At 40.8% G+C, this 24,075-nt stretch overlaps 1 protein-coding gene across 12 annotated transcripts in view; it reads right to left on the bottom strand.

Annotated features, from left to right (window-relative positions):
- gdpd5b (glycerophosphodiester phosphodiesterase domain containing 5b) overlaps window positions 1-24,075 on the bottom strand; it is a 59,150-nt gene that overhangs the window by 2,824 nt on the left and 32,251 nt on the right. For 8 of the 12 annotated variants that reach the window (XR_008573102.1, XM_054793624.1, XM_054793620.1 and 5 more), the window contains 13 exons: window positions 18,422-18,525; window positions 12,826-12,919; window positions 12,666-12,725; window positions 12,226-12,324; window positions 10,936-11,029; window positions 6,507-6,652; window positions 5,606-5,688; window positions 5,033-5,183; window positions 4,164-4,385; window positions 3,047-3,204; window positions 2,804-2,951; window positions 2,103-2,185; window positions 1,049-1,063 (listed from right to left, as the gene is read on the bottom strand). Coding sequence is in view for 10 of the 12 variants with exons in the window: in XM_054793624.1 (XP_054649599.1) it covers window positions 1,049-1,063; window positions 2,103-2,185; window positions 2,804-2,951; window positions 3,047-3,204; window positions 4,164-4,385; window positions 5,033-5,183; window positions 5,606-5,688; window positions 6,507-6,652; window positions 10,936-11,029; window positions 12,226-12,324; window positions 12,666-12,725; window positions 12,826-12,919; window positions 18,422-18,525 (1,457 nt within the window). In the remaining 2 variants the exon portion in view is untranslated. Of the gene's footprint in view, window positions 1-1,048; window positions 1,064-2,102; window positions 2,186-2,803; window positions 2,952-3,046; window positions 3,205-4,163; window positions 4,386-5,032; window positions 5,184-5,605; window positions 5,689-6,506; window positions 6,653-10,935; window positions 11,030-12,225; window positions 12,325-12,665; window positions 12,726-12,825; window positions 12,920-13,127; window positions 13,556-13,598; window positions 13,649-18,421; window positions 18,526-24,075 lie in introns of those variants that run through there. The other 4 variants (XR_008573103.1, XM_054793626.1, XM_054793628.1 and 1 more) reach the window with 3 other exon arrangements.

Raw genomic sequence — 24,075 nt, 5'->3', positions numbered from 1 at the left:
GGTAGTGTGATGGTCTGGGGCTGTTTTGCTGCTTCAGGACCAGGAAGACTTGCTGTGATAAATGGAAGCACGAATTCTGCTGAAGGAGAATGTCCGGCCATCTGTTGGTGACCTCAAGCTGAAACCAACTTGGGTTCTGCAGCAGGACAATGATCCTAAACACACCAGCAAGTCCACCTCTGAATGGCTGAAGACCTCTGAGTGGCCTAGTCCAAGTCCTGACCTGAATCCTATTGAGATGCTGTGGCATGACCTTAAAAAGGCGCTTCATGCTGGAAAACCCTCCAATGTGGCTGAATGACAACAATTCTGCAAAGATGAGTGGGCCAAAATTCCTCACAAATGCTTGATTGCAGTTGTTGCTGCTAAGGGTGGCCCAACCAGTTATTAGGTTTAGGGGGCAATCACTCTTTCACACAGGGCCATGTAGCGTTGGCTTTTTTTCTCTCTTAATGATAAAAAAGTTTAATTTAAAAACTGGTGTTCAGTTGTGTTGTCATTGACTAATATTTGCATTTGTTAGATGATCTGAAACATTTTAGGTGTGACAAACATGCAAAAAAAAAAAAAAAAGAAATCAGGAAGGGGCTAAACACTTTTTCACACCACTGTATCTGTGGAGCACAAATAGCCCCCAGGCCGTACATTAGACACCCCTAATGTAGACCTTTATGTGACAATGGACATTGCACTGTATCTATGCTAAAGCCATGTAATGTAGTGTGTGTTCATGAGAGAGCCTGCCTTGATTTAGACGTAATTAAGAGAAGTGCAACAGCAGCAGCACGTCCATCAGCGTCAATAAGACACGTACCAGCCACTTCCCTTATTAGACAATGCAGCCATACTTCATTTGAGACATTTAGTACTCTTTTTTTTTTTTTTTTTAAAGTGCCGTGTGGGTAAAAAGAGGGCTTCAAAGTAACATCAATGGAAAAACATACACAGTGAATAGACAGACAGTCATAAGAAGACAGCGGCTTAGAAACTGGTGGTTGAAAGAAGGATGAGTTATACATGAGAAGAGGTTAAAGGAGAGGAGTGTTACCTGATCATGTGATAGCTGAGAGAAGATGTCAGAGTGCAGCAGCATGCAGTCAGGCAGGCAGAAGAGGGAGAAAGAGAGAGAAAGGACAAAGAAAAGTACAAAAAAGAAGGCGGGAGACAAGAGAGGTCAGTTTTAGAAAGCGACAGAGGCAACCGAGGAGGCACGCAGGAATGCTTCAATAAATTGAATTATCTGTCATGTGATGAGATCCTACAGGAGGGGGTTTTTGCTCAGGAACAATCTATGCTGTTTTGTGATAATAGCAACACACATACACTACAATAAAATTAGAGAACCCGCCCATTGTGTCCTGCGTCCTGATAGATTGACAATGGTCTACAGTCAGTCTCCTTCGTGCCATTTCCAGTTGTGGCCAATGGTCGCTAGCAAACTAGCTAACTGGAACATGCGACAACAGGAGCAACATGTGTTAAAAATGATTCAAAAACGCTAGTCGAATGGCGCTTCATAATTTCTTGTGTCCAACCTAGTAGGTTGACCGTTAAAATTCAAACAAAATTTGAACTTTATGAGTGTTTAAACAAGAGAGAAAAGTGAGAAAATGTTAATGCCTCTCTGAAAAAAGTGTATAAAGTGTATAGTGAGGGGTTTTATAGCCTTAAAACATATACTCATTGTAAACATATTAAGTTGGCTACTTCGCATGTATTACTTATTGCGGGCTATTTTGGGAACCTATCCCTACGATAAACGACGGAACTCTGTATTGTATAGTAATTGTAGCTGGATAATGACAGGTTCATCAAGCGTTTCTTCTATTGAGATAGTATAGGAGATACTATTTGCTGGTTCACAGTGAGATGTCCAGCACTGGTATTAACATATAAAATGCAAAAGAATCATTGTGGCGGACCAACAACTATAAATGTACTGTATCCTATAGAAATGTTATGTTATGGTTCATTAGTGGCACTGAAAAGGAGTTAATAAGCAGTAATCAGCAATGTGTGTGAGACAGAGTGTACAGAGCTTAAAGGAGAGAAGCAAAGTATGTGAAACAGAGCAAAACAACCCCCCAAAAAGGTGAGCTTACTTCTGTAATATGAATATTCCTACAACCACCACAAAGGAGATGAGGTCTGCACACACCCACATCAAGCAGTATTCGTCTGCTCTCTGGAAGAGAAAAAAAACATTCACCACAAGGTGGCACTGCAGGTCACAAGAACTCTGCAATGCACCATGCAAAAGGTTTTAACATTTGACTCGACTCTTGCAAAATGGGGAATTAATCTGTTTTTTTTTTTAATGCACTATAATTCATTATACAGTCACTCGACAACATCTGCTGGCATGCTTGACTTTGCCAGATGCCGCAGCAGCCCAAACACACGGGGAGTTCCCCCCCGTGCAGGCCTCCCATATGGCGACAAACACGGTGTGCCGTACAGGTCAAATAATAAAAACAGACTCAGTGAAGGTGCAGAAGGATTCAGGAGACAGACTGGTTAATAAGCTATGGTGACATCTTGCATTATTGTGCTGGGACTAAAAAGGGGAACGCAGGCACGCAAAGAAAAGGAAACTGCTTGTGTCTGACAGCTCATTTAAAGGGTACACACAGAGACTTACACTCAATATTGTAGCAGATGCAGTTGCAGTGCATCATGGGAGTTACAAATGCTGGTTGCAAGACATTCACTGGACATGCCGCGATTGTGTATGCTTGTGTATGCTAACACTTGCCATCTGTTGATAAAAGTAGAAAACTTGCTGAAGGTAGTGTGTCCTTACCAATAACCAGGTGGGGTAAGGCACCTTCTTGAGGACATGGGGTGCCTCCGACGACACAGATGACACGCCGCTGCACCACAGCACAGAGTACAGCCAGGGCTCGTTGACAGTGTAGAGGGTGAGGCTGATGTTTCTCTGTGAAAAGTCCCTGGAAGACATTTTTATGGTAATATAGTGTAAATCCAGTGTGTTGGCGTGTGCGTGTGTGTGCGTGTGTGTGTGTGTGTGTGTGCAGATTCCGACCTGATTTCCTGAGCGCTAGCCTGGTTGTATCTGAGCAGCAGCCTGCTGATGCCCGCCTCTTGGAGGCTTTGAGGACTTTGTTTTTCCACTGACGTCTGGACCAGACCGGGTGCAAGCTGTCCCACCTGAGCCCTGTCTTCATCAGGAGTCCACATCACCTAGAAACACACAGAACAGGTAAATACTAGGGCTGTCAAATGATTACAAATTTTAATCAAATTAATCACAGTTTTCAGATTAATTACTCGTGATTCACCATTTGCAACTATTGTGTTAAATATGGCCATTTTTACTGCATTTTAACAAAAAGATAAATGACAGGACACAAATATATATATATATATATATATATATATATATATATATATATATATATATATATATGTGTGTGTGTGTATGTATTAACAGCTCCAAATGAGGTGAAAATTTAACTCAAGCTAAAAAAAAATGTATTTGCCTAACACTAATCTCTTTAATAGTAGCACAACATTTGATACACTTTTAACTGTGTTATTATGAGCCATAAAGAGTTGCATTCAAAGACACCAAGTAATTTGCGTTGCATTCTCATATTATGAGTGTAGATGTATTTTCTGGGATTTCTAAGCATACTTAAGTGCATCAAATTGTACTTCTGCAGTAAGACTTGCGTTAGTGAGTGATAAGAATATCCACTTATTGTTTTTTTTCTTTGTTTATTTAGACCACCCATACACACATACAAAGATGTTGTTCTGATTTTCGGAGTGTCAGTGAATGCATCTCACTGCACTCTAGTGATAATGAGGAAGTGCCGTTCCATGGAGGACTAGAGACGTGTTTTTAAGCTGGAGATATATGGTATATACGGTGTTGGAATTGCACTGCTGTTGATGTGTTCAGGTCAGAATAAAGTTATAAAAGAGCGGCAGACTCTGTGGGAACACGACGATATGCTTCCGTCTTCCGTTAATTACACTAAAAATGTTAATGTAATTAGAAATACATTTGTTACAGCTGTTAACGCACTATTTTCAACAGCCCTAATAAATACTGGAGACTACATGACAGGAACCAGGAATAAAATTACAATATAGGTCATCTAGCTAGTATACTACTAAAGCAATTTGACACCAACCAGACTTTGAGGAACCCCGGATTGCTGCATGGCCTGCAGCGTGTCATTGATCCAGCTGTCGTAACAGGGATGTCCCACAGGGGGTCTCCTGAGTCTGAACACCACACTGGTGTTATGGTAGGAGGCCAGCTTCAGAAGCTGCTCCAGGCTGCACACACTCTGGTTGCTAATCAGGTTCCTTTCATGGGAGGACAGGGCCTGCACCGTCCAGAAGGGGTCGTCCTGGAAAACAGGAGTGAACAGGATTTTAAACATGTAAAAAAAATGAGTGAGAGTGGGAATTAGGGCTGGACGATATGGACCAAAAGTCATATCCCGATATATTTATGTTGAATATCGATATCCGACATACATCCTGACATTTTTTCCACAAAGTGAGTTTAGACAAAGTCAAATCCAAATATGATCTCCGGCCGCTCGGTGTAGCGAAGGGGTGTGTGGTTCAAAGCTAACAGCTGCTCCTTAGTGTAAACAATGGAGCCATGAATGAGTAAGTCTGGAACAAGCAAGAGGCAAGCTACAAACGTAACAAGATGAACATCCATAGCTGCACACTTGCTTAAGGGGTCGGCATGGGACAAAAAACAACAAGATAATACGAATAAAGCACTATTTAACACTAAAAACGCAGCGGAAAATACGGAGCTGCTGTAACGAGCTGCCACTCGGGCGGCGCCATTTTGAAACATGAGACCTCCGCATCATATCCAGTCTATATCAGTATGAACAATATGCTGGTTTTTGATATCATGCTTAAAAGAAATATTGATATTTTAAAAATATCAATATATCGCCCAGCCCTAGTGAGAATCCAAACACTAATTTTCCAAGAACTATTTGGATGATTACGTGCGTCACTGCTGTCCCACCTTGAGGAACCACTGTCCCGCGTTGAGCTGCTGCAGATCGGTCCAGTTGAAGAGCGAGGCGTCTTCCATCTGCCTGTCGGGAAAGACCTTCTCTACGTCGGTGGTCCTGCGCAGTGTAGGGTCGCGCATCAGGAACGGAACCCCGTCGACACTTGTTTTAAGAAACAAAAAAGGGAACAGTTTTATTGCAGGTAAGCTACATTTTTAAACCATAAATGCTCTCATTATAGCTGGGGTGATTATTCACCAAAACGGTAGGCGATAACTGGAGAAAGGCTGATATTGTGGAAATGTCAAAACTCATTATATATAACAGGTTTTTTTAAACTTTGACTACATGGTCATTTATTAACAATCATATAGCATGACACAGCAGCAACAGAACCAATGCTGTCAGGGGTAAACTGCTCTGTTTGTTGCAAACAACAGTACGACAGGTGTCAGTATATCAGGAGGTTGCCTACAGCCACAGCTGTGAATGCCAAGAGTGCAATGGCACTTGTCGGTAAACTCAACAGACGCATGAATTGGAGCATTTACGGTAATCTCACTATTGATTGCTGGTTTGCCTACCTGACAGCTACGTCCACCTCCAGCCCAGTGACATTCATTTGCAGCGCTCGCTGAAAGGACCACATCGTGTTCTCTGGAGCAAGCTGAAATCCCCCACCCCCCAAAAAAACACAAACATTTACACTTCTTGTCTCATATGACCACTATTCTGTCTACCGGTAATGGTACGTTTGTTTTACAGTTAAAAAACGTGGGAAAACGGCAGTTTATGGATTACAAATTAACTCTTGTTAGGATCAATAGGATCCGGCAGGTTAAACATCTCAAGCAAGAAAAGAATCATGTTCCTATGGACACTGCGTGAGTCAAGCGAGCAGGAAAAACAGGAAGAAAATGTTATGATCAATACTGTGACCTTGTGGAGGCCAGTCATGTGATGTTGTGTTTTCTCTGGGACTTTCACAGTCATGCACAGACTCTCCCTATTTTAGATTCCACTGTGAGGATCAATTGCGTTACACAAATAACCGCAAATAGCAGGGTGTGTGTGTTTGTTTTTTTTTGTGTGCGTGAACATGTCGGCTCCCTTTTCCCATCAGTGTTGCATAACACAGAGTGGGATATTGAGCCAAGTCCATAAATCCAACTTCAGATCACTTAAAAAGCTATAAAACTAACTGTGTTTAGACAGGCATCATACTCTCAGCGCGGCATTTCACCATATCCATAATGAGTACGATTTTACACACTATAGTTCATTGACTATAGATCACTGCATTGCGGAAAGCAACTGACCAGAAAGCCATAAATCTGACAGAGAACTAAAATCAAGATCTTTCCTTTGGCTCAACAGCCTTGGGAAGTATAGACAAACTACACTGGATGCATGAGGGCTCGTGCTGATAACACAAAAGCGAAAGTCACACAGGTTCATGTTGTTTTCCCACACTTGGGGACTCACCATGGGGGCCCCCTGGTGGCCAATAACATCGGGGCGAGGCTTGAGGTTACTGGGGTCCATAATGCAAGGGGAGGTGACGTACAGCGGCACCACGTAGAGGCCCAGTAACACGCAGAGATACAGCAGCATGACCACCACCTGGAAGGCTGTGGAACAGCACACATTTAACTGGAACCCTCAGTATGAATGTGATATTAAAATCACTATACATGTTTTAGCTTTACAATAGTTCAAGAAATATCAGACCTCAGGGGGCCGCCATTTGCACTGCAATGTCAGATTAGACTTGCTAGTTGTTAACTGAGTCTCCTAGCTGTGTTACAGATTATACAATTTTTCAACAATTTTAAATCTGACTGATGTCCCTCCTGATTATGGATACCCCGATCTGATCTTCAGTATCGGGATCGGCTGCCGATCAGCTGTATTTTGAAGATCGGATAATATCGGCTTCCGCCATGAGATCGGGCCGATCCGGTTGCCATATGACGTTCGTAACTCTGGGCCACACTCCAACATGGTAGGTGCAGTAATGCACTTCAAAGGTGGTTGCCACTGGACTCCCGTCACTTGCAAGAAGAAGAAAAAGCAACACCACCTTGTAGACATGTCCGCGATGTACCGTGGTGAAGTTAGTTTCACGTTGGATGTCAGCTATTCGGCTTTGTAGCTACAGCGGTAGTTCTCCCTCACTGTGTCCGGACTGCTGTGTCATGGTGTGGGGAGAGCTCGCACGTAGTGGCGGAGCTACGTGGCGGCCAATGGTTGCCCCACTGGCCAGCTAGACATTTCAGGTATCAACTTATTGCCACCCCTATGTGAGTAATGGTCTCACCTTGGCCACCCCAATGAAAAATTTCTGGCTCTGCCACTGCTTGTACGGGAAGTGCTGCTCTAACTGCTGGTTGTTTAAACTAGGAACTGTCAATAAATTACTATTGCACTCAAGATATATCAGTCATATATTCTAAATCACAGCACAATGTGGCTTATTATTAAGCTCATTATATATATTAAAAAAAACGGATCGGATGCCAAAAATGTGGATTGGGACATCTCTACTTTCTATACTTGTATATAGGGTGTAACAATTCATCCACAACATCGATGTATCAATTTATATTCCTATGATCCAACTACATCGATCTGTGTTTCCATTCCCAAGGACATATATAGATCTAACATTGTTTAAAAGGTAATCAATAGATTGCATCGTTACTAGGAAATAAAGCATTGGATTTAAGCATGGCAGGCTTTATATGGATGTGTGTTTTTTTAGCACTTTTTTTGAAGCCTCGATAAAGACGATAAAGGCATTCAGTCTGTGCCTGTGACGTCATCGTGTTCCGGGTACGTGGTGGTCAAGGGAGTTGTAGTGGACCTGTGAAATACAGTTGATTCGCTTCTTCTTTTGGTGAGTTGATTCACTTAATTTAACTAATCTGTCCTTATTTGAAACTCTTTTCAAGTGACATTTATGGGGACAATATGTAAAGTTAGGATGTTTTGTACACTTCTAGACGGTAGTTTACAGTCCAGCTGCAGTGACGCTTAGTGACGTCATCATCCAGCGCGGCGTGTCCAGGTCAAAACACATACTGTATGTGCGCTGCAAAACGTCTGTCATTTGTGCTGTACTGTTCTTTCAAATGGCTTCTCTGATCAGGAGGATTATCAGCACAAAAAAGCCCCTGCAGCCATTGTACCACACAGGTGGGAAAGTTTCATCACCTAATTGAAGATACCATACCACATTCATTTGCTGAGGAATTTGCATAATGTCCCTCACCTTTGGGTGCAAAGTGCAGGTTTAGATTGCACTATTTAAAGTAAATAGTTCATCGTAGCAAGCTATACCACGCTCTGTTCATCCTGATTTTGTATTGCATTTAAAACTCATTTTTTGCATTCATTGATAATTTTTTCTCAAGTATGTCAGAATTATTAATAATTTATACCAGATTCCCTAACAAAAAAAAAAACAGGAACCTAAGAAACTTCACCTGCACTGTTCAGTATCCAGGTATTTATTTCACAGTCACACTGGATAAATTTTTTGCAAAAAGTTACTGAATAGATATAAAGTTACAGAATCGTTTCGGATCATATCGTTCTAAATGAACCAATATCGTCCTTGAATCGTATTGGCAACCACAAATCGTGATACGAATCGAAATTAAAACAAATCATTAGACCCCTGCCTGTATATGCTGTTTTTGGATATTTATCTTTCCAGCCACCAAGGTGCAAGTGAGCAATGGCACCTGTGAATGTGAGCAATGTATTTGTTTCAAGGTCAGCTCTGTGTGTGTGTGTGTGTGTGTGTGTGTAATGGGAGACAGGCAAAGTGTGCAATTAGGGAGAAACCTTCCTATCTCATCAATCACAAATGAAGATGTTATTTCTTAAATACAGTGTTGGTATGGGGTTCCGATACCAGCTTTAATTCACGTATTGTAATTTTCCGACACTACCTGCGGAGATTTCCAATCCAAGAGCTCTATGTCTGTGCTTTAATGTTGTCCGCAAACGTTGCTAGAAGAATATCAGCAAAAATAGCCAAATTAATTAATTAATTAATTAAAGTATCAGCCTGTACAGCTGGCTCCACACATGCACTGCAGCCGTCCTCCGCCTGACATGTTCACAAGCCAGTTGGACATCACAAACTCTTAACACAAAACGTCTGGGTGTCTATTATACTTGCCTGTAGAGAGGAGTTAATTACAGCCTCATATCAAATCAACAATAATAGTCATGTAGCCAATCGGAAGCTAAGTGCAATGTTAACTCATTCAATCCAAGCCATTTTTCAAAAGACAGCCTCTTCAGTACCGGCCATTTTAGACAATTTTGACTCATCTTTCAAGGCTATGTAAAGATGGACCCTACCAAAAGAAAGTATAGACTCCCGTCTTTCATCAGAAAAAAAAAAAAGATTGTTTCTACCTTTTACCGTTCTTTATTTTTTTTTTTTTTTACCCCTGTCCTGTCCAGCCTTTAAGGCAGATTGAATTGTAGATCTAAATGCCCTCAAGTGCTCAACAGATTTACTCTGCCATGGAGAAGTGTGACATACACTTCCCCTGTTATACAGAATTTATTTGACTTAGATGCTTGTTATTAAGCAAATTTGGAGCGACCGGACCGGAGCAGGAGGGGACAGAGAAGAAGAGGATAAGAGGGGGACAAAAAAAAAAAAAAGATAGAGACAAGGACAACAGCAGCAACAATTGTGACAGCAAGAACAGAACAGCAAAAACATACAGGACTACATCAGCAAATAAATGTCTATGGCGACTATAAAGACCCTGACGGAAAGGACAAAATAATATCCTTTTACTGTTCTTTAGTAATCAGCAGTAGAACATAGGTAACTTTCAGGAAAATATCAGTTCCCGACTAGAAAAGGGAGAAAAACAGCTTTTTGTGTAAAGATACTTTGACACAAATATTTTTTGCTTTTGTGACAGCTGAAATATCTAAATAACCATACCAACAGAAACAACACAATTAGGTTGTTTTAAATCAAAATAACAATTTATTTACAAATAAAACACAATTTACTATTTACAATTTTCACATTTGGAACTCAACTGTGTGTGTGCATGCATTAAAATGTCTCTACAATGCGTAACCATCTCTACACTCCTCATAAAAGTGCTCTCAAATGTTAATGCATTCGTGCAAAGTTGCATAATCACCTCTTTTTGCCTGTTGACTGCCTGTTTAGCCGTCAGGCTGGGGCGCCTGTGTGTGTGTGTGGCACTGCATGTGATATTCTTCTAGCTACATTTGTTGATATTCTTTTGGCATGGTTGCATATTAAAGCAAACAGAGCTCTGGTATCTGGTAAAAACATGGATCGGTGCATCCCTACTTAATTGCCAGCTCACATGAGGACGATTATTCCCAGGCCAGCAATGCTTATAAGGATTATGGGTGTGACTTGTGAGGACTTGTGTTTATGTTTCTTATGTTCTTATTCTTTCTTGTGTTTTCTTTCTTTTCGTGGGAGAATGAACAGAATAAGATTTTCATTGCATGGTATAACTGCTGTTTTACCATGCACATGACAATAAAACTCTCTTGAATCTTGAATCTTGAAATTACTAAATTTCATGATTCATTTTGTTTGTAGCTGCAACTGATTTTATGTCACAATTCATTCTTTAAAGAAATTTTTAAAAATCACGAGCAAACATTCAATTATACAGAAAAAGCATCATGTGAATACACACTAAGAGATAGTAAGCCTCTGACTCCTCTAGGCCAGTCTTAATGTATTCTGTGTGACATGGGGCTAAAGGAATGCTTGCTATCTGCGCCTCCATGATGGGTGCCGGTCTTGGCCTCTGTCGACACATTGCTAATCATTTCACACTCCTGCCGTGTGTGTGCCAGTCACATCAAATGAGAAGAGACTTACACGTTTTTTCTGCACGGGCCACCTGTCCGGCCACGATCCAGGACAGAGCTGTGAATGCGGCGACAGCGCCGACGTGCAGGAACGGTCCTGTGGCCTGCGTTGATGCGAGGAGGAGAGAATGGATGAGGAAACACAAGACGAGATTAAGATGTTTTAGTGGAATTACAGACTTGGCCACACTGCTGGGAGATAATGGCTATAACTTGAGGAGGCATTTCCGGTTTGAATGGGATTGCACAATACACATTCCTGCTGTTGCAGTAGTCGTACAGGGAGACTAATTACAGGATTCTAATAACTACTTGGAGTTAACACACAGCTGCAAAGTCATTCCTATACCCCATCCTATGGTTCCACTTACAATGTTACTCAAACAATGTGGACCATAGTGCTTAGGTGAGTTTGAATTCATGAGAGAGTAGCTCTCTTTGACCAAAACATCATTCATTATTCAAGTACTGTATAGTCATCCCTCACCACTTCAAATTCCGTGGCTTCACCCTCACGGCTTTTCTAAAATATATTCATTAATGAATCATGCTGTTCTTGAAAATGCTGATTCAAGCATAAAAATGGCTAAATGAACTAAGATACAAATATAAGGCATTCAGAAGATGCATTAAAAGACGTGATAAAATGTAGTATTCTACACTGGTCACTAGGTGTCAGTAATGTTACTGTAATGTTTGGTGAAACAAAACACAACACAACACACAAGTATGAGACTCATTTTTGTTTGAAATGGCTTATTTTCTCTTATTATGTATACTATATTGAGTAATATGAGTGGAAAGGTGACTATAGGGGAGTTATTTCATGTCTTGAGGGCTCTGATAATGTTAAAAAAAAAAACGTATTTAGAAGGTGGTAATCAGGTTTTCTATGATCCAACTGTAAAAATATTCCATTTATAACGAAGGAATCCTACTTTGCGGAAATTCATGGTCAGGTCTGGATCCAATTAACCTCAATAAATAAGGGATTACTGTATCTTGCACAAAACAGCAGCAACAGAACCAATGTTGTAATATCAATAAGGAACAAACGGCTCAGCCAACATTTACTGCTTTCATTGCAGTGTAACACAGTGTAACACAGATGAGTTTCAGACAAACAGCTGAGTAGGCTAAATCACATTTTAAAGCGCATGCAGAGGTAGATGAAGCTGTCGGATGCATGTGTTAAATTAATAATTTACAGTATACCAACAGCGAATTGAGGCTCCACTGTATTAAACAGAAAAATACATGAAACAAAGCTGCCTCCTTTATTTTGTCTCATGCAGCTGACCTGCAAGGAGATGGGGATGATGTCCCACTCGTGCTGCCAGGTTTGATTGATGGATATCACCCCGACAACGGTTGTTAGCAGAGCCGCGGTGACTCCAATCTGAGTGGACAGGACAGCGAGAGAATAAATCAAGCCACCACTATGGACACACATCTATCATTAAGTAACCCAGAGTGGTTTGTGACCCTTTCATGCCTGCCCCCTCCAAAATGTGTTTGTACTCTGCATTTGGCTTGCTGATGACATTCAATGTAACAAGGCTTTCGGTGACCTCCCTGTGACACGAAGGTGCAAATTGTAAGTTGAGGATGAGATCAGTCATGCGTGAATGAGCGTTTCCACCCAGTGACACATACAGACATACACTGTGATGAAGAACATCATTTGTCGGGATTTCTCCCAGAATCTACACATTGAAAGCTGAACAGTAAGCACGTTACCTTGTGAAGCCAATGCAAATTCAGCTGTTGGCCAAGTGCAATGTGGCAAAGTGCTAAAATCTGCGACAGGATAAACAACAAATGTCAGAATGTGGCTGCAATGGTGGACAGATTGTATGCAGAAGATGAACAGGGATATTTGCGGGCGGCACTAATATACCATTAAAAAGGCTATGTAGGTGAAGCCAGCAGCGGTCGTGGCCAGGATTGGAACGGTGCCATCGCTCCACTCGCCAGAGCGGTTGTAGAGGAACCTGCAGCAAAGAGACATTTTATAGCGGTTGTCATATTGAGCGCTCGCGCGCATTTCATCAACAACAACTATAGGAAAGCCTGGGAGGTCATATTGCCGCTTAGATTACATTTTGCCCCTCAATCCCAACTGTGAATTTACGCATTTTCAGGTTGTGCTTGAAAGTGAAAAGTGGAAGGAAGAAGAAAAAAAAAAGGTCTGTGGCTTACAGGCAGGCAGGCTATCAAGTCCTATGGGGATGAATGCTTTATTGTTGCAATAAAGCCAGCACAGACAACAGAGACCACGGTATCAGCGACCACAGACACTGTTGGGAGTGTTATATTAATGCTTGTTTAGTAAATTCCTCCAAGAAATAAGACGTCTGGGCTTACAAGGAACAAAATACTCAGTGTGTGAATGTGCATGCAGTGGAACTTTTTTGCAATGCTACCACAAAGGGCTACCAGAGATGGCAAAGAGAAGAAACTGGAAATGCAACACATTAGGATGTAGTTTTATCTGAGGTGTCTTGCATCCTCACTCCGTCCCATCTCCCTTCTTTATGTTCATCACCGCATTTGTTTTGTAATGAGGCAATGAATACACATTGAGGTTGCCAATCACAACTTTCTTGCATAGAATTGAACGTAACAAACAAGTCAAACACAAAGTCAAATAATTAATGAGATCTCTCCTACGGCAGCTGTCAGCGGGGAGAACCAGGGTAGTGGCGCCAACTTGTCCTGGCCTGCAAGGGGGACAGGGAGAGTGAGGTGGACCGGTTGGCTGCCATGCCAACAACACTGCATTATTATTTGCACGCGATACAGCAAAATCGCAGCATTCACACACATTACAGTGGTCCTTCGCTCCATCGCGGTTCAAAAATCGCTCAGTCACTCTATCATGTTTTTTCAAAAAATAAGTAATTAATAAAAGACTGCTGTTTCGTGGTTGACTACAGCCTATTATAGTGTAAAAAATGCATATACAGTAGTACCTCGCATAACGTAAACCTCCTTTTACGTAAATTCCACTGTACGTAAAGAATTTATGTAAATTTTTCACATCTTATTACGTAAGGAATTCCATATAACGTAAAGCGTCAAGTCCGTGCAAGCGACAGAGAGACTAACAGAGTACACTTGGTGACGCCTTCTGGCTTCACGCTCTCATTAGCTGATTATCGGGGCACCGCCTACACTCTTATCTCATTGGCTGACTTATCCAGCGTGTCCATGTTTGTATGTGAGCTCCCTTCCTCATCGTAGTCTCTCTTTAACTGGTTTGCACGCATTGAAATCTCTTCTTAATTTCATTACTTTTCTTTGTGTTAAAATTACCGTAGTCATGGGCCCTAAACCAAGTGTAAGTGATAAGAAAAAAGGAAAAAGTTGTCGATCAAAAGGAAGCAGGAAGTTATCCACAAATTCTGACACTTCATGCTCTCATTGGCTGATTATCGGGGCACCGCCTACACTCTCATCTCACTGGCTGGTGATCGGGGCACCGCCTCCACTCTTATCTCATCAGCTGACTTATCCAGTGCCTCCATGTTTGTGTGTGAGCTCCCTTCCTCATCTTAGTTGCCCTTAAACTAGTTTGCACGCATTGAAATCTCTTCTTAATGTGTTTACTTTAATTTGTGTTAAAATTACCGTAGTCATGGGCCCTAAACCAAGTGTAAGCGGTAAGAAAAAAGGGAAAAGTTGTCGATCGAAATGAAACAGGAAGTTATGCAGAAATTTTGACGCTTCATGCTCTCATTGGCTGATTATCGGAGCACCGCCTACGCTCTCATCTCATTGGCTGACTAATCCAGCGCGTCGGTGTGTTTATGAGAGACATGCTGCTCTGTTCCTCATCTTAGTCGCCCTTAAACTAGTTTACATGCATTGAAATCTCTTTTTAATTTGTTTACTTTTCTTTGTGTTAAAATTACCGGAGTCATGGGCCCTAAACCAAGTGTACGTGAGAAGGAAAAAAAGGGAAAAGTTGTCGATCGAAACAAAGCAGGAAATGATCCAGAAGCATGACGGTGGTATGAAATTAAGTGATGTTGCTAGACTATACGGCCGTTCCCCATCGACCATTATACCTTATTTACCTTATTTTATATTGGAATGTTACTCTACTATGTTTATGCTGTCCATATTTGGTGGACTTTGAATATTTTGAAGGCCCAAAAGTGTGAGTTTGGGAAGATCTTGGAACGGATTAGGCTATTTACATGTATTTTACGCTTCGTATAACATAAAATTCCTATAACATAAAGGTTCTTGGAACGGATTATTTACGTTGTAGGGGCGTCTACTGTATCAGCAAACAATATGTATTCTAGGCCTAAATTAAGCATTTTCAAGCATAAAAATGTTCTAAATGAACTCAAATACTGTACAAATGCAATTTAAGGCAATACAAGACGTTGAGGAACTGTAGTCTACGTTGGCCACTAGGTGTCACTAGTAACACGCACCAGACTTGATCGCCAACGACAGGTTTTTATTTTTGAATTATTTATCTCTAGTGCTGTCAAAGTTGAAGTTTCCTTTAACGGCGATTAACGTGCGCGTGTCCTGTTTGACCCTCGGCCCACACCATAGTTTGAGGAAGCACCGTGTGTAGCCACAAGCGGGAACAAATATTGAGGAGAAATGGAGAAAGAAAATGGTATTTTGATTGGTAAATTTAGCTTCAAAACCCCAACAGGTGGCTCTTACAACAAGTTATTTGTATTTACTTTCGTTGTGATTTGAGTTATCACAGATTACGTCTCCGGCAAGAGACTGGAGCGGTGCAGGTATTGTTTTTATTGTCATGTGCAGTGGTCTACAGTAACGAGTGTTTTTATTTTTATTATTATTATTATTTTTGTACATGTGACGACCATGGCTGAAATCGAGAATGGCTGTGAATAGCACGGCTGCTAATTAGCAGTGCTAAGATTAGCAGCGAAAGATAGCTAGACACCTAAGTACTACATACTGTACGTACATTATAGCGATCTAATTGATCTTATTCATTATTATGTATTGTGTAAAACTATGACAGGAACAACATCAAGTTAAAAGTGCCACCGTCCACCAGTACCAGCCTGGAGTTTGTCTTTCGAATAGGTTATGTACCAAATAAATATGTACATTAGCGCTCAATAAGGTCATAAAATTTCACCTTTATGCCTTCCCACATAGTATCAGTATTTGGATCCAAATATGAGGTGAAAGAAAAAGGGGAAAATACAGTAGAGTAGTCCATCTGTGTCAATTTCTCTTGGAGATGAATAAAGTATGTAGCTATGCTGCGTGGGAGAATGTAGAAGGTGCGTTCAAGGACCATCAAACAGTGGGACAAATCGCACCTTGCATTAAGCATGCAAAAGCTGCGGGATTTCTAGCTGTATATTTTTTATTGAATAAAATAATGGCCCATCTTTCCAAAATTTATATCCCTTTACATAAAATTATAAGTAGTTAGAAGTAGTTGCGTATCGAATCGTTTGCCACAAAGAGATTTACATCCCTACTTATTGATAAAAATGTATTTCTAGCTGTGATTAAATATGATTAACTATGAGTTCACTATGGACAAAATGTGATTAATCATGACTAAATATTTTAATCGACTGACAAACCCTATTTATTTCCTAACAGGGTACACGGTGACCGGGTACTGCGGTTTGCTCCGACATTCCAAAAACATGCATGTTAGGTTAATTGGTGACTCAAAATTGTCCATAGGTATGAATGTGAGTGTCAATGATTGTTTGTCTATATGTGCCAATAAAGACATTTATTGAAACCCACACAAGCACGAGTCTTATTTACGTCTTAAAAGCTTATTGTCTGTGTTTATATATACAAGTACTATATTGGGTATTATAGAAGGTGACATTGGGGTGTGATTACATGTCTACAGGGCTCTAATAATGGTAAAAATCATATTAAGAAAGTCATAAACAGGTTTTCTATGCTCTTACTACCAAAATATTTCATTTATTTAGTCCTACTTTGCAAAAATTCACTTATCGTGTTCGGGTCTGGAACCAATTAACCGCGATCGATATAACTGTGCTGGGGGAGCAGCCACACGCCTGGACAAACTGGTGAGGAAGGCAGGCTCTGTCATTGGCAGTGAGCTGCCAGCCTGACATCTGTGGCAGAGCAAAGGACACCGAGGAGGCTCCTTTCCATCATGGACAACCAGCAGCACAGCATCATCTCCTGGCAGAAGAGCAGTTTCAGTGGCAGATTACTATCACTGCCCTGCTCCACTGAAAGACTGAGCAGATCATTCCTCCCCCCTGCCATGCGACTTTTCAAGACAACATAGTGGGAGTGGTAAAAACACACACAGGACTACACTTTTTAACTTATTATGCATTATTAAAATGGACGTCATCTGTTACATATTTATTTATTTATTCTTACTCTATTTTCTTATTTTTCTTAACTCTCCTATTTTGCTTTGTTTTATTTTTAAGTGATTATGTTTATTAGGACACACATTCAGGTTTTCAGTTAATAATGAAAGAACAGTAGAAAGAAATGCATTCTGAAATACAAAATATGAGTTGTGGACACCAGCTCTTGTTCATGTTCTGGTAAAACAAGCATATTCTCTTTGTTTGGATTTAAAATAAGCTCTGAAAATAAATGTTACAAAAATGAATAGCTCTTGGCCATTTTCATTTTGTAAAAGTAGCTCTCACAAGGAAAAACGTTGGTGACCCCTGATGTAAAGTATCCATCTATCTATCTATCTATCTATCTATCTATCTATCTCTGTCTATCTAAACGAGGGACTGCCGTCTTGTATTTAGGCCTAATATTACAGGGGGAGCTTATTTTTAAATTTGTATCACAGTTGTTAGATAAAACATAGCCGGTACAGTGGAAAAAGGTGTTATGATAACAGCAATTTGACCCTGGTACTGATTATTCCCATTTCTATCCTGGAAAGTTTGACTTTGGAGGTTGCGCTGTATGTCCTTTGAACTTGACAAACACTAATTACAATGTCAGGCTGGAGTGTCACTGAGACAGGGAGCCCTCTGTTCATGCATTTACACTGCAGATGGTCCAAGACACTCCCTGCTGCTAAATCACTCTTACTGTTATTATCTGAAAGGCAGGCCTAGTTTGCATTTCCTCTTGAAAGGGAACGACATACTCGCCCCAAATAAAACAGGAGTGTGATCTGCTGATACGAGCGGACGTGTGTCTTTTTAGAGAGGGAAGAGGGTGATACAGAAGGAGAGAGCATGTGAAAGGGTAACTGAAGGTTGAGAGAAAACAAGGGGACAAACAGGGAATGGGGGGAGGGAAAAGGAAGGATCCAGTGGGGAAAGAATAACCGGACAGGCAGCAGTAGATGATGATAAGAGGAAAAGGGGACATCGAGGAGAGGAGTTTTAGACGGCAAGAGAAGAATTGCAAATAAACGTGGACAAAATAGATAGCATGACAAGGATTTAATTCATTTCAAGCCCATACAATTAACACGTGACCCAATAGCTACTCACCAGTTGAACTCACTGTAGTCGTTGCGAGCTTCCAACCAGAAGTAGAACCAGACCAGCAGAGCACAGAAGGTGATGAGAAGGACGAGGGACCACAGCAGCTCCCACTGTAAACACACAAAATACATCAAGTGAACACCACCATGGAGGCTAACTCGCGACTCCTGCTCCAAAAAAATGTTTAATAAGTACAGCTTTACCATAATACTGTCAGTAGTTATCAGAGCTTATTAAAAGTTAACTTTCTTGAAAAGGTGCCCAGTGTTTGGCACATTGGGTCAAGCTGGCTCCTGACCTTTTTGGAATGAAGTATTCCCTTATTCGCTTTGCTTATTAAAACTTCCCGTGCAGCTAATTACTGTCCTGCTCTATCACACACCTTGACGCCAGGGAAATATTACTTAGATTTTTTTGATAAAGAGCCTTTAACCCGATTTAATGTCTGTACACACAAGACATAAGTCCACAACCATTACAAGTTACTTTTCATTTCAAAAGTGAACAAACAGAGGAATCTGTTTGTAAAATTGGATTTAAACTCTCTTTTCCTGTTTGCTGCACAGGCTGATGAGGAGACAAGGCTTGACCCCCCCCACCGCGACATCACATTACCATTCTGCATGGCTGGCATTTATTATATTCCACCCTGTGGCATGGAGCGACATAGCATAGCAGTATCAGAACATTACCATCACTGCGTATCAGACTGGCAGTGACATCATTATTTTGCCTAGTTGAAGCTGCTTGCCCAAGACAAAGTGTGCGAAGAAGTCCTTGGCTTATTCAGAACGAAATACAATTAGTTGGAGAGGCATTATTTAAAAAGGGACCATGTCGATGTATTTTCCAACAATCGTAAATATGTCTCAGGGGTCCTGTAATACTGTATTGGAAGTGTGTTGTTCAAAATCTAGCCTTGTTGCTGGAATCTAGACCGTTTAAAATGCTTTAGTAAGCCCTACTGGGAACACACTCGTCTGTGTGTCCGTAGCTTTAATGCTAATGAGCTACGTTTGTCCACGCCTGTCTCCAACAGAGTGTGTGGCTCCAAGAAGCGCTATAGTGCACTTACATAGACACGGTCCAACGTAGTACAAAATGTAGATGCCACATATCACATATAGGCCTGTCATGATAACAAATTTTGCTGGTCGATAATTGTGCTACAAATGAGCGATAATTGATGTTATCGACAACAGTTTTTGAGACTGTTTTTTTCATTCATTGTCGTTAATGGTGTAATTCACATTTGAACCACTAGATGGGACTCAAGTATAGTGTACGGTGTACCTGTGTGAGACATTAGCTTGAAACAGAAGTTGCCTGTATGTATGTTTTTGCAATGTAACCACCGACACGGTCTGTGAGCGTGCATTATTTTGTTTATATTTGCCAGCATTGACTGCTGGGACGAAGGCTCTGCTGCCCGAGGCACCTCCATCGGTATTTTTTTTCCCCCTAGTCGAGAAAACTGTCCGTGTCTGTCGTCTGTGTTCATGCGCTCATCGTGTTCATTCTGTTTAAAACCAAAATATTCCCACACTGGGACTGTCAGCTGTGCCTTCTGTGCCTTCATTGATGTTAGCATATGCTGCCTCACAAAACTAACTGCTAAACCCTCTGTATCCACTCACTAGTAGCCCCATTTTCCCAAAGAGGCAGAATTAGATGAGGGCCCATTCTCTCTGTTCATTCCACTAGATTCAAGATTAAAGATTCAAGAGTTTTTATTGTCATATGCACAGTAAAACAGGTAGTTCTGCTATGCAATGAAATTCTTGTTCTGTTCATTCTCCCAAAAAAAGAAAGAAAAACACAAGAAAATGAATAAGAACATCAGAAACATAAATACCAATAAATTAAGCAACAACAACAGAGGAGACATTAATACAAATAAATAAATAAATAATAAAGTGCTATGAGTGTGTGCGTGTGTTGCGTACGGCGTGTGTGAGTGCTTCGTTGAGAAGCCTGATGGCCTGTGGTTAAAAGCTGTTCGCCAGCCTTGTGGTCCTGGACTTCAAACTCCTATAGCGTCTGCCTGACGGTAGGAGTGTGAATAATGAGTGTTGTGGATGTGTGCTGTCCTTGATGAGGTTTTTTGTTCTTCGTAGGACGCGAGATTTATAAATGTCTTGCAATGAGGGGAGGGCTGCCCCAACAATGTGCTGTGAGGTCTTGATCACCCGCTGGAGTGCCTTCCTATCACGTGTTGTACAGTTACCGAACCAAACAGTGATGGAGGCAGTAGGACACTTTTGATAGTGCATCTATAGAAGCAACTCAGGATTTTGGTGGACATGCCAAATTTCCTCAGTCTTCTCAGGAAGTACAGTCTCCAAGGAAAAATGTCAAGAAAGCCGCAAATGTGACATGAAAAGACAGGATTTCATTTGCTTAGCTTTATTATCTGAAAGGCAAAGGCCTCACTCTTCACTGGAATTAACCTCTCAGAAACTTGTCACATTCCTGTGCGTATCCGGATAACTCCCTGGAATTTCACACAAGGCGTATGCACTACAGTGCACTTACAGCACCAAGAGAAATGGCTGAGAATGTGTGCATGTGCAAGAAGCAAATTCATCTTATCTGCTGCACATAATTCTCTAAATTAATATTGGGATTTTTCTAACATTTAGAACAAGTGCTTCTATGGACTTATTGACAAGTTCACTTGTAAATGTGTTAGCAATTATGTACTGTAGGTTTCTGCAAAGAATATTGAAATATATTAGAGCACAACAATGACACACAGTCAACCTGACACATGATGCTCAGTGTTTCCCACAGGAATGCAATCTATCTGTGGCGGTGGTGGGGCGGGATTGCGTAATGACGTGATCACCAAATTTGCACACATTAGCAAAAAGGGACATGATGAGCTAAACAAATTTGTTGTACGTATGTTATACATTTTTTTCAATGCCACAAGACGTGCTACTATTAGATAGGGGAGAGTATCCAGAGGGGTCTGATTACTGTAAATTTCAGCACACCTGATTATAAACCGCACCCACCAAATTTAAAGACATTATTTTGTCAATAAATAGGGCACACTTGTCTATAAGCTGCAGGTGTCCCCGTTCTAACATGGTTTTACACAGAAAGACACACTATAAAACTAGGTCTGCAACTAACGATTATTTTATTAACCGGTTAATCGGTTGATTATTTTTTTCCATTAATCAAATAGGATTAAAAATTTCTGCCCGTTAGCAGCAATCCCTTTAAGAATGCATGAATGGACCAAAATCATACCAGAGACGGCGAGGGAAAGGAATTTCTGCAACACCGAAATGGAAGTAGAGAAGTATAAACAATCAACTGACAAACATCACAAACACTCAACTGCAAACCAACGAGTCACTGGTACAGACTGCTACATGTGCATCACCAATAAATAAATAAGAAATAACTAATAAATAAAGTTAGGGGCAGGCTTTGCGTTTGGCATTGGCTCCTCTGCTCCAGTGGGAGGGGCGGTGCCTTGTTTGATGGTCAAGTTGGGAAGCACGTAGCAAGATGATATGGCCTACTCTGGACAGGCACAGCCATAGCTAATTGTATTGTCACTGTTCTACCACTAGGTTTTGCGTGTGCACATTTTCCTACGCACAAGTACAAGTGGATAAATCCCATACGTTGCGTGGGAATGTTCTTACGCATGCTCTACGCACGTGGTTTGCTATGCAAGATATCAGAAAGAGGCAAAAATGTCGATCGCTCTTTTCCAAAGTCAAAGCTGATGTGTGTGACTATCTTGTTTTGTCTTAAACGCAAAGATAATAGGCCTGCTGTCATGGATGACGAAGGAAATTTAAAAATAGTCACACCTGAAAGGCTGAAATCAGGATATTTACAATACATTTTTAAATGAAAGGATTAATCGGGTTACTAAAATAGTTGTCGATTAATTGGAAAATCAATTAATCATCGATTCATCTACTATAAACCTTGCAATCCTACCTACACTCTGTGTTCCAGGCATCACTCGCTTGAAAAGCTTTTTTTCCATTGTTCAACAGCTGCCGCGGTCAAAGCAGTCCGAGCAGAAGCTGTAGGAATTCTACACTTAATCAAAAAGATTTGTCCGACCAAACATGATCACTGCATAAGACTTCAAAATGTGATATTAGCATCCAATTCACTACTTCCTGAATTTGCACTTTAAGCATAATGGAAACTGTAGTTCTTCTAGACATAAATTAGCCGCACCGTTGTTTAAGCTGCAGGGTTCAAGGGCATGTGAAAAAAGTAGCGGCTCATATTCTGGAACTCTGGAATTTACGGTACTGGCTAAATATAACAACAGAGTTGATAAGGTGGCAACACTGACCTTATTCCCTGGCAGATCAGGTGCGCTGTCATGTATTATAATGTGCAAACAGGTAACAGCAGATCTATTTATAGTGGTCTGCCATGAATGAATCAGCATATAGAAAACACTGATGTTCTTGTCTTGATCTCTGATAAATGACATTAAAAGCCAAGGTTCTGGTGTCGTCACATGAACACAACATCAATGGCAACTGACACTGGCGAACCGTTGCTTCCATTTCTGAAGCCTTTGTGTGAGTCAGCGTTAAAGACTGACTAAATGGAAACACTTTCAATTATTACTGAGCGGCCAGATCAGCTTGCACTGTGTGTTTGACGTGGTCTACAATGCACCTTGAACACACACATACTCACACGCACACATATACAGAAGCACATGCACAGTTAGCCTGACTGACTTTTTTCTGCTGAACAAAAAGCTGAAAAGAAAAAAATGAGCGAGACAGAATAATGCTTTTGTGGGTTGTGAATGCTCCCTCAGCTGCTCCTGCATCAGATTCTCAGTTCTCACGCTCCTGCGATTCAGTCTGGTCTTGTTACATGCAACCGATACGCCTTCTTGATTGCTCCTTGTTTGTTTAGGGAGCTCTGTTTTAACACCTCACACGTACCTATAATATACGAGGATGCGCACACAAGACCAAATATGCTGCTGTAAGTTAGGCATCCCATTAAAATGCTTGTTTTACAGTGAAACCTGGAATTTGATCAAAATTTTGCGCAAAATTATGCCTCTAATGAGGTTGAATACCTCGGAAGATTACCAAAGATTGCAAAGAGATAAGAACTAACGCAATGTAGGAAAAGTACGACACACGTCTCCAGTACAATACACTCTGGAACACAGTGTATTGTGCTGAAATTATTATGCCAATGATATTTTTCTCTGATTTAGCTAAATAGTCAATATAAATGACAGTCATCATCATTTAAGTCATCACCCTGAATGTTAATTGAACAAACCTCCCAATGATAACAGTATTTTTTTCAAATATAAAAACACTATTCCTCTAATGTAATGTAATAGGGGTGTCTTTCTTTTCTTGGGAGAATGAACAGAATAACAATTTCATTGCTTAGTATAACTGCCTGTTTTACTATGCATATGACAATAAAACTCTTGAATCTTGAGTAACAGAGTTTCAAAGCATTTCACTGGCTGTTACGAAGCGAAAATGGTCATTTGTTGAATTTGCAGCAAAAGGAGGTCATATTTACTGAAAGCAAAATCTATTTCAATCACTAACATTTGAACAGGCCAAGTTACATGTGAACATAAGATCCTTTCTTTGATACAACCGTCACAATTTGGAGCGTTT

Source organism: Dunckerocampus dactyliophorus, chromosome 12, assembly GCF_027744805.1.
Source record: "Dunckerocampus dactyliophorus isolate RoL2022-P2 chromosome 12, RoL_Ddac_1.1, whole genome shotgun sequence".
Classification (NCBI taxonomy): Eukaryota; Metazoa; Chordata; class Actinopteri; order Syngnathiformes; family Syngnathidae; genus Dunckerocampus; species Dunckerocampus dactyliophorus.
This window is presented reverse-complemented; position numbering and strand designations above follow the sequence as displayed.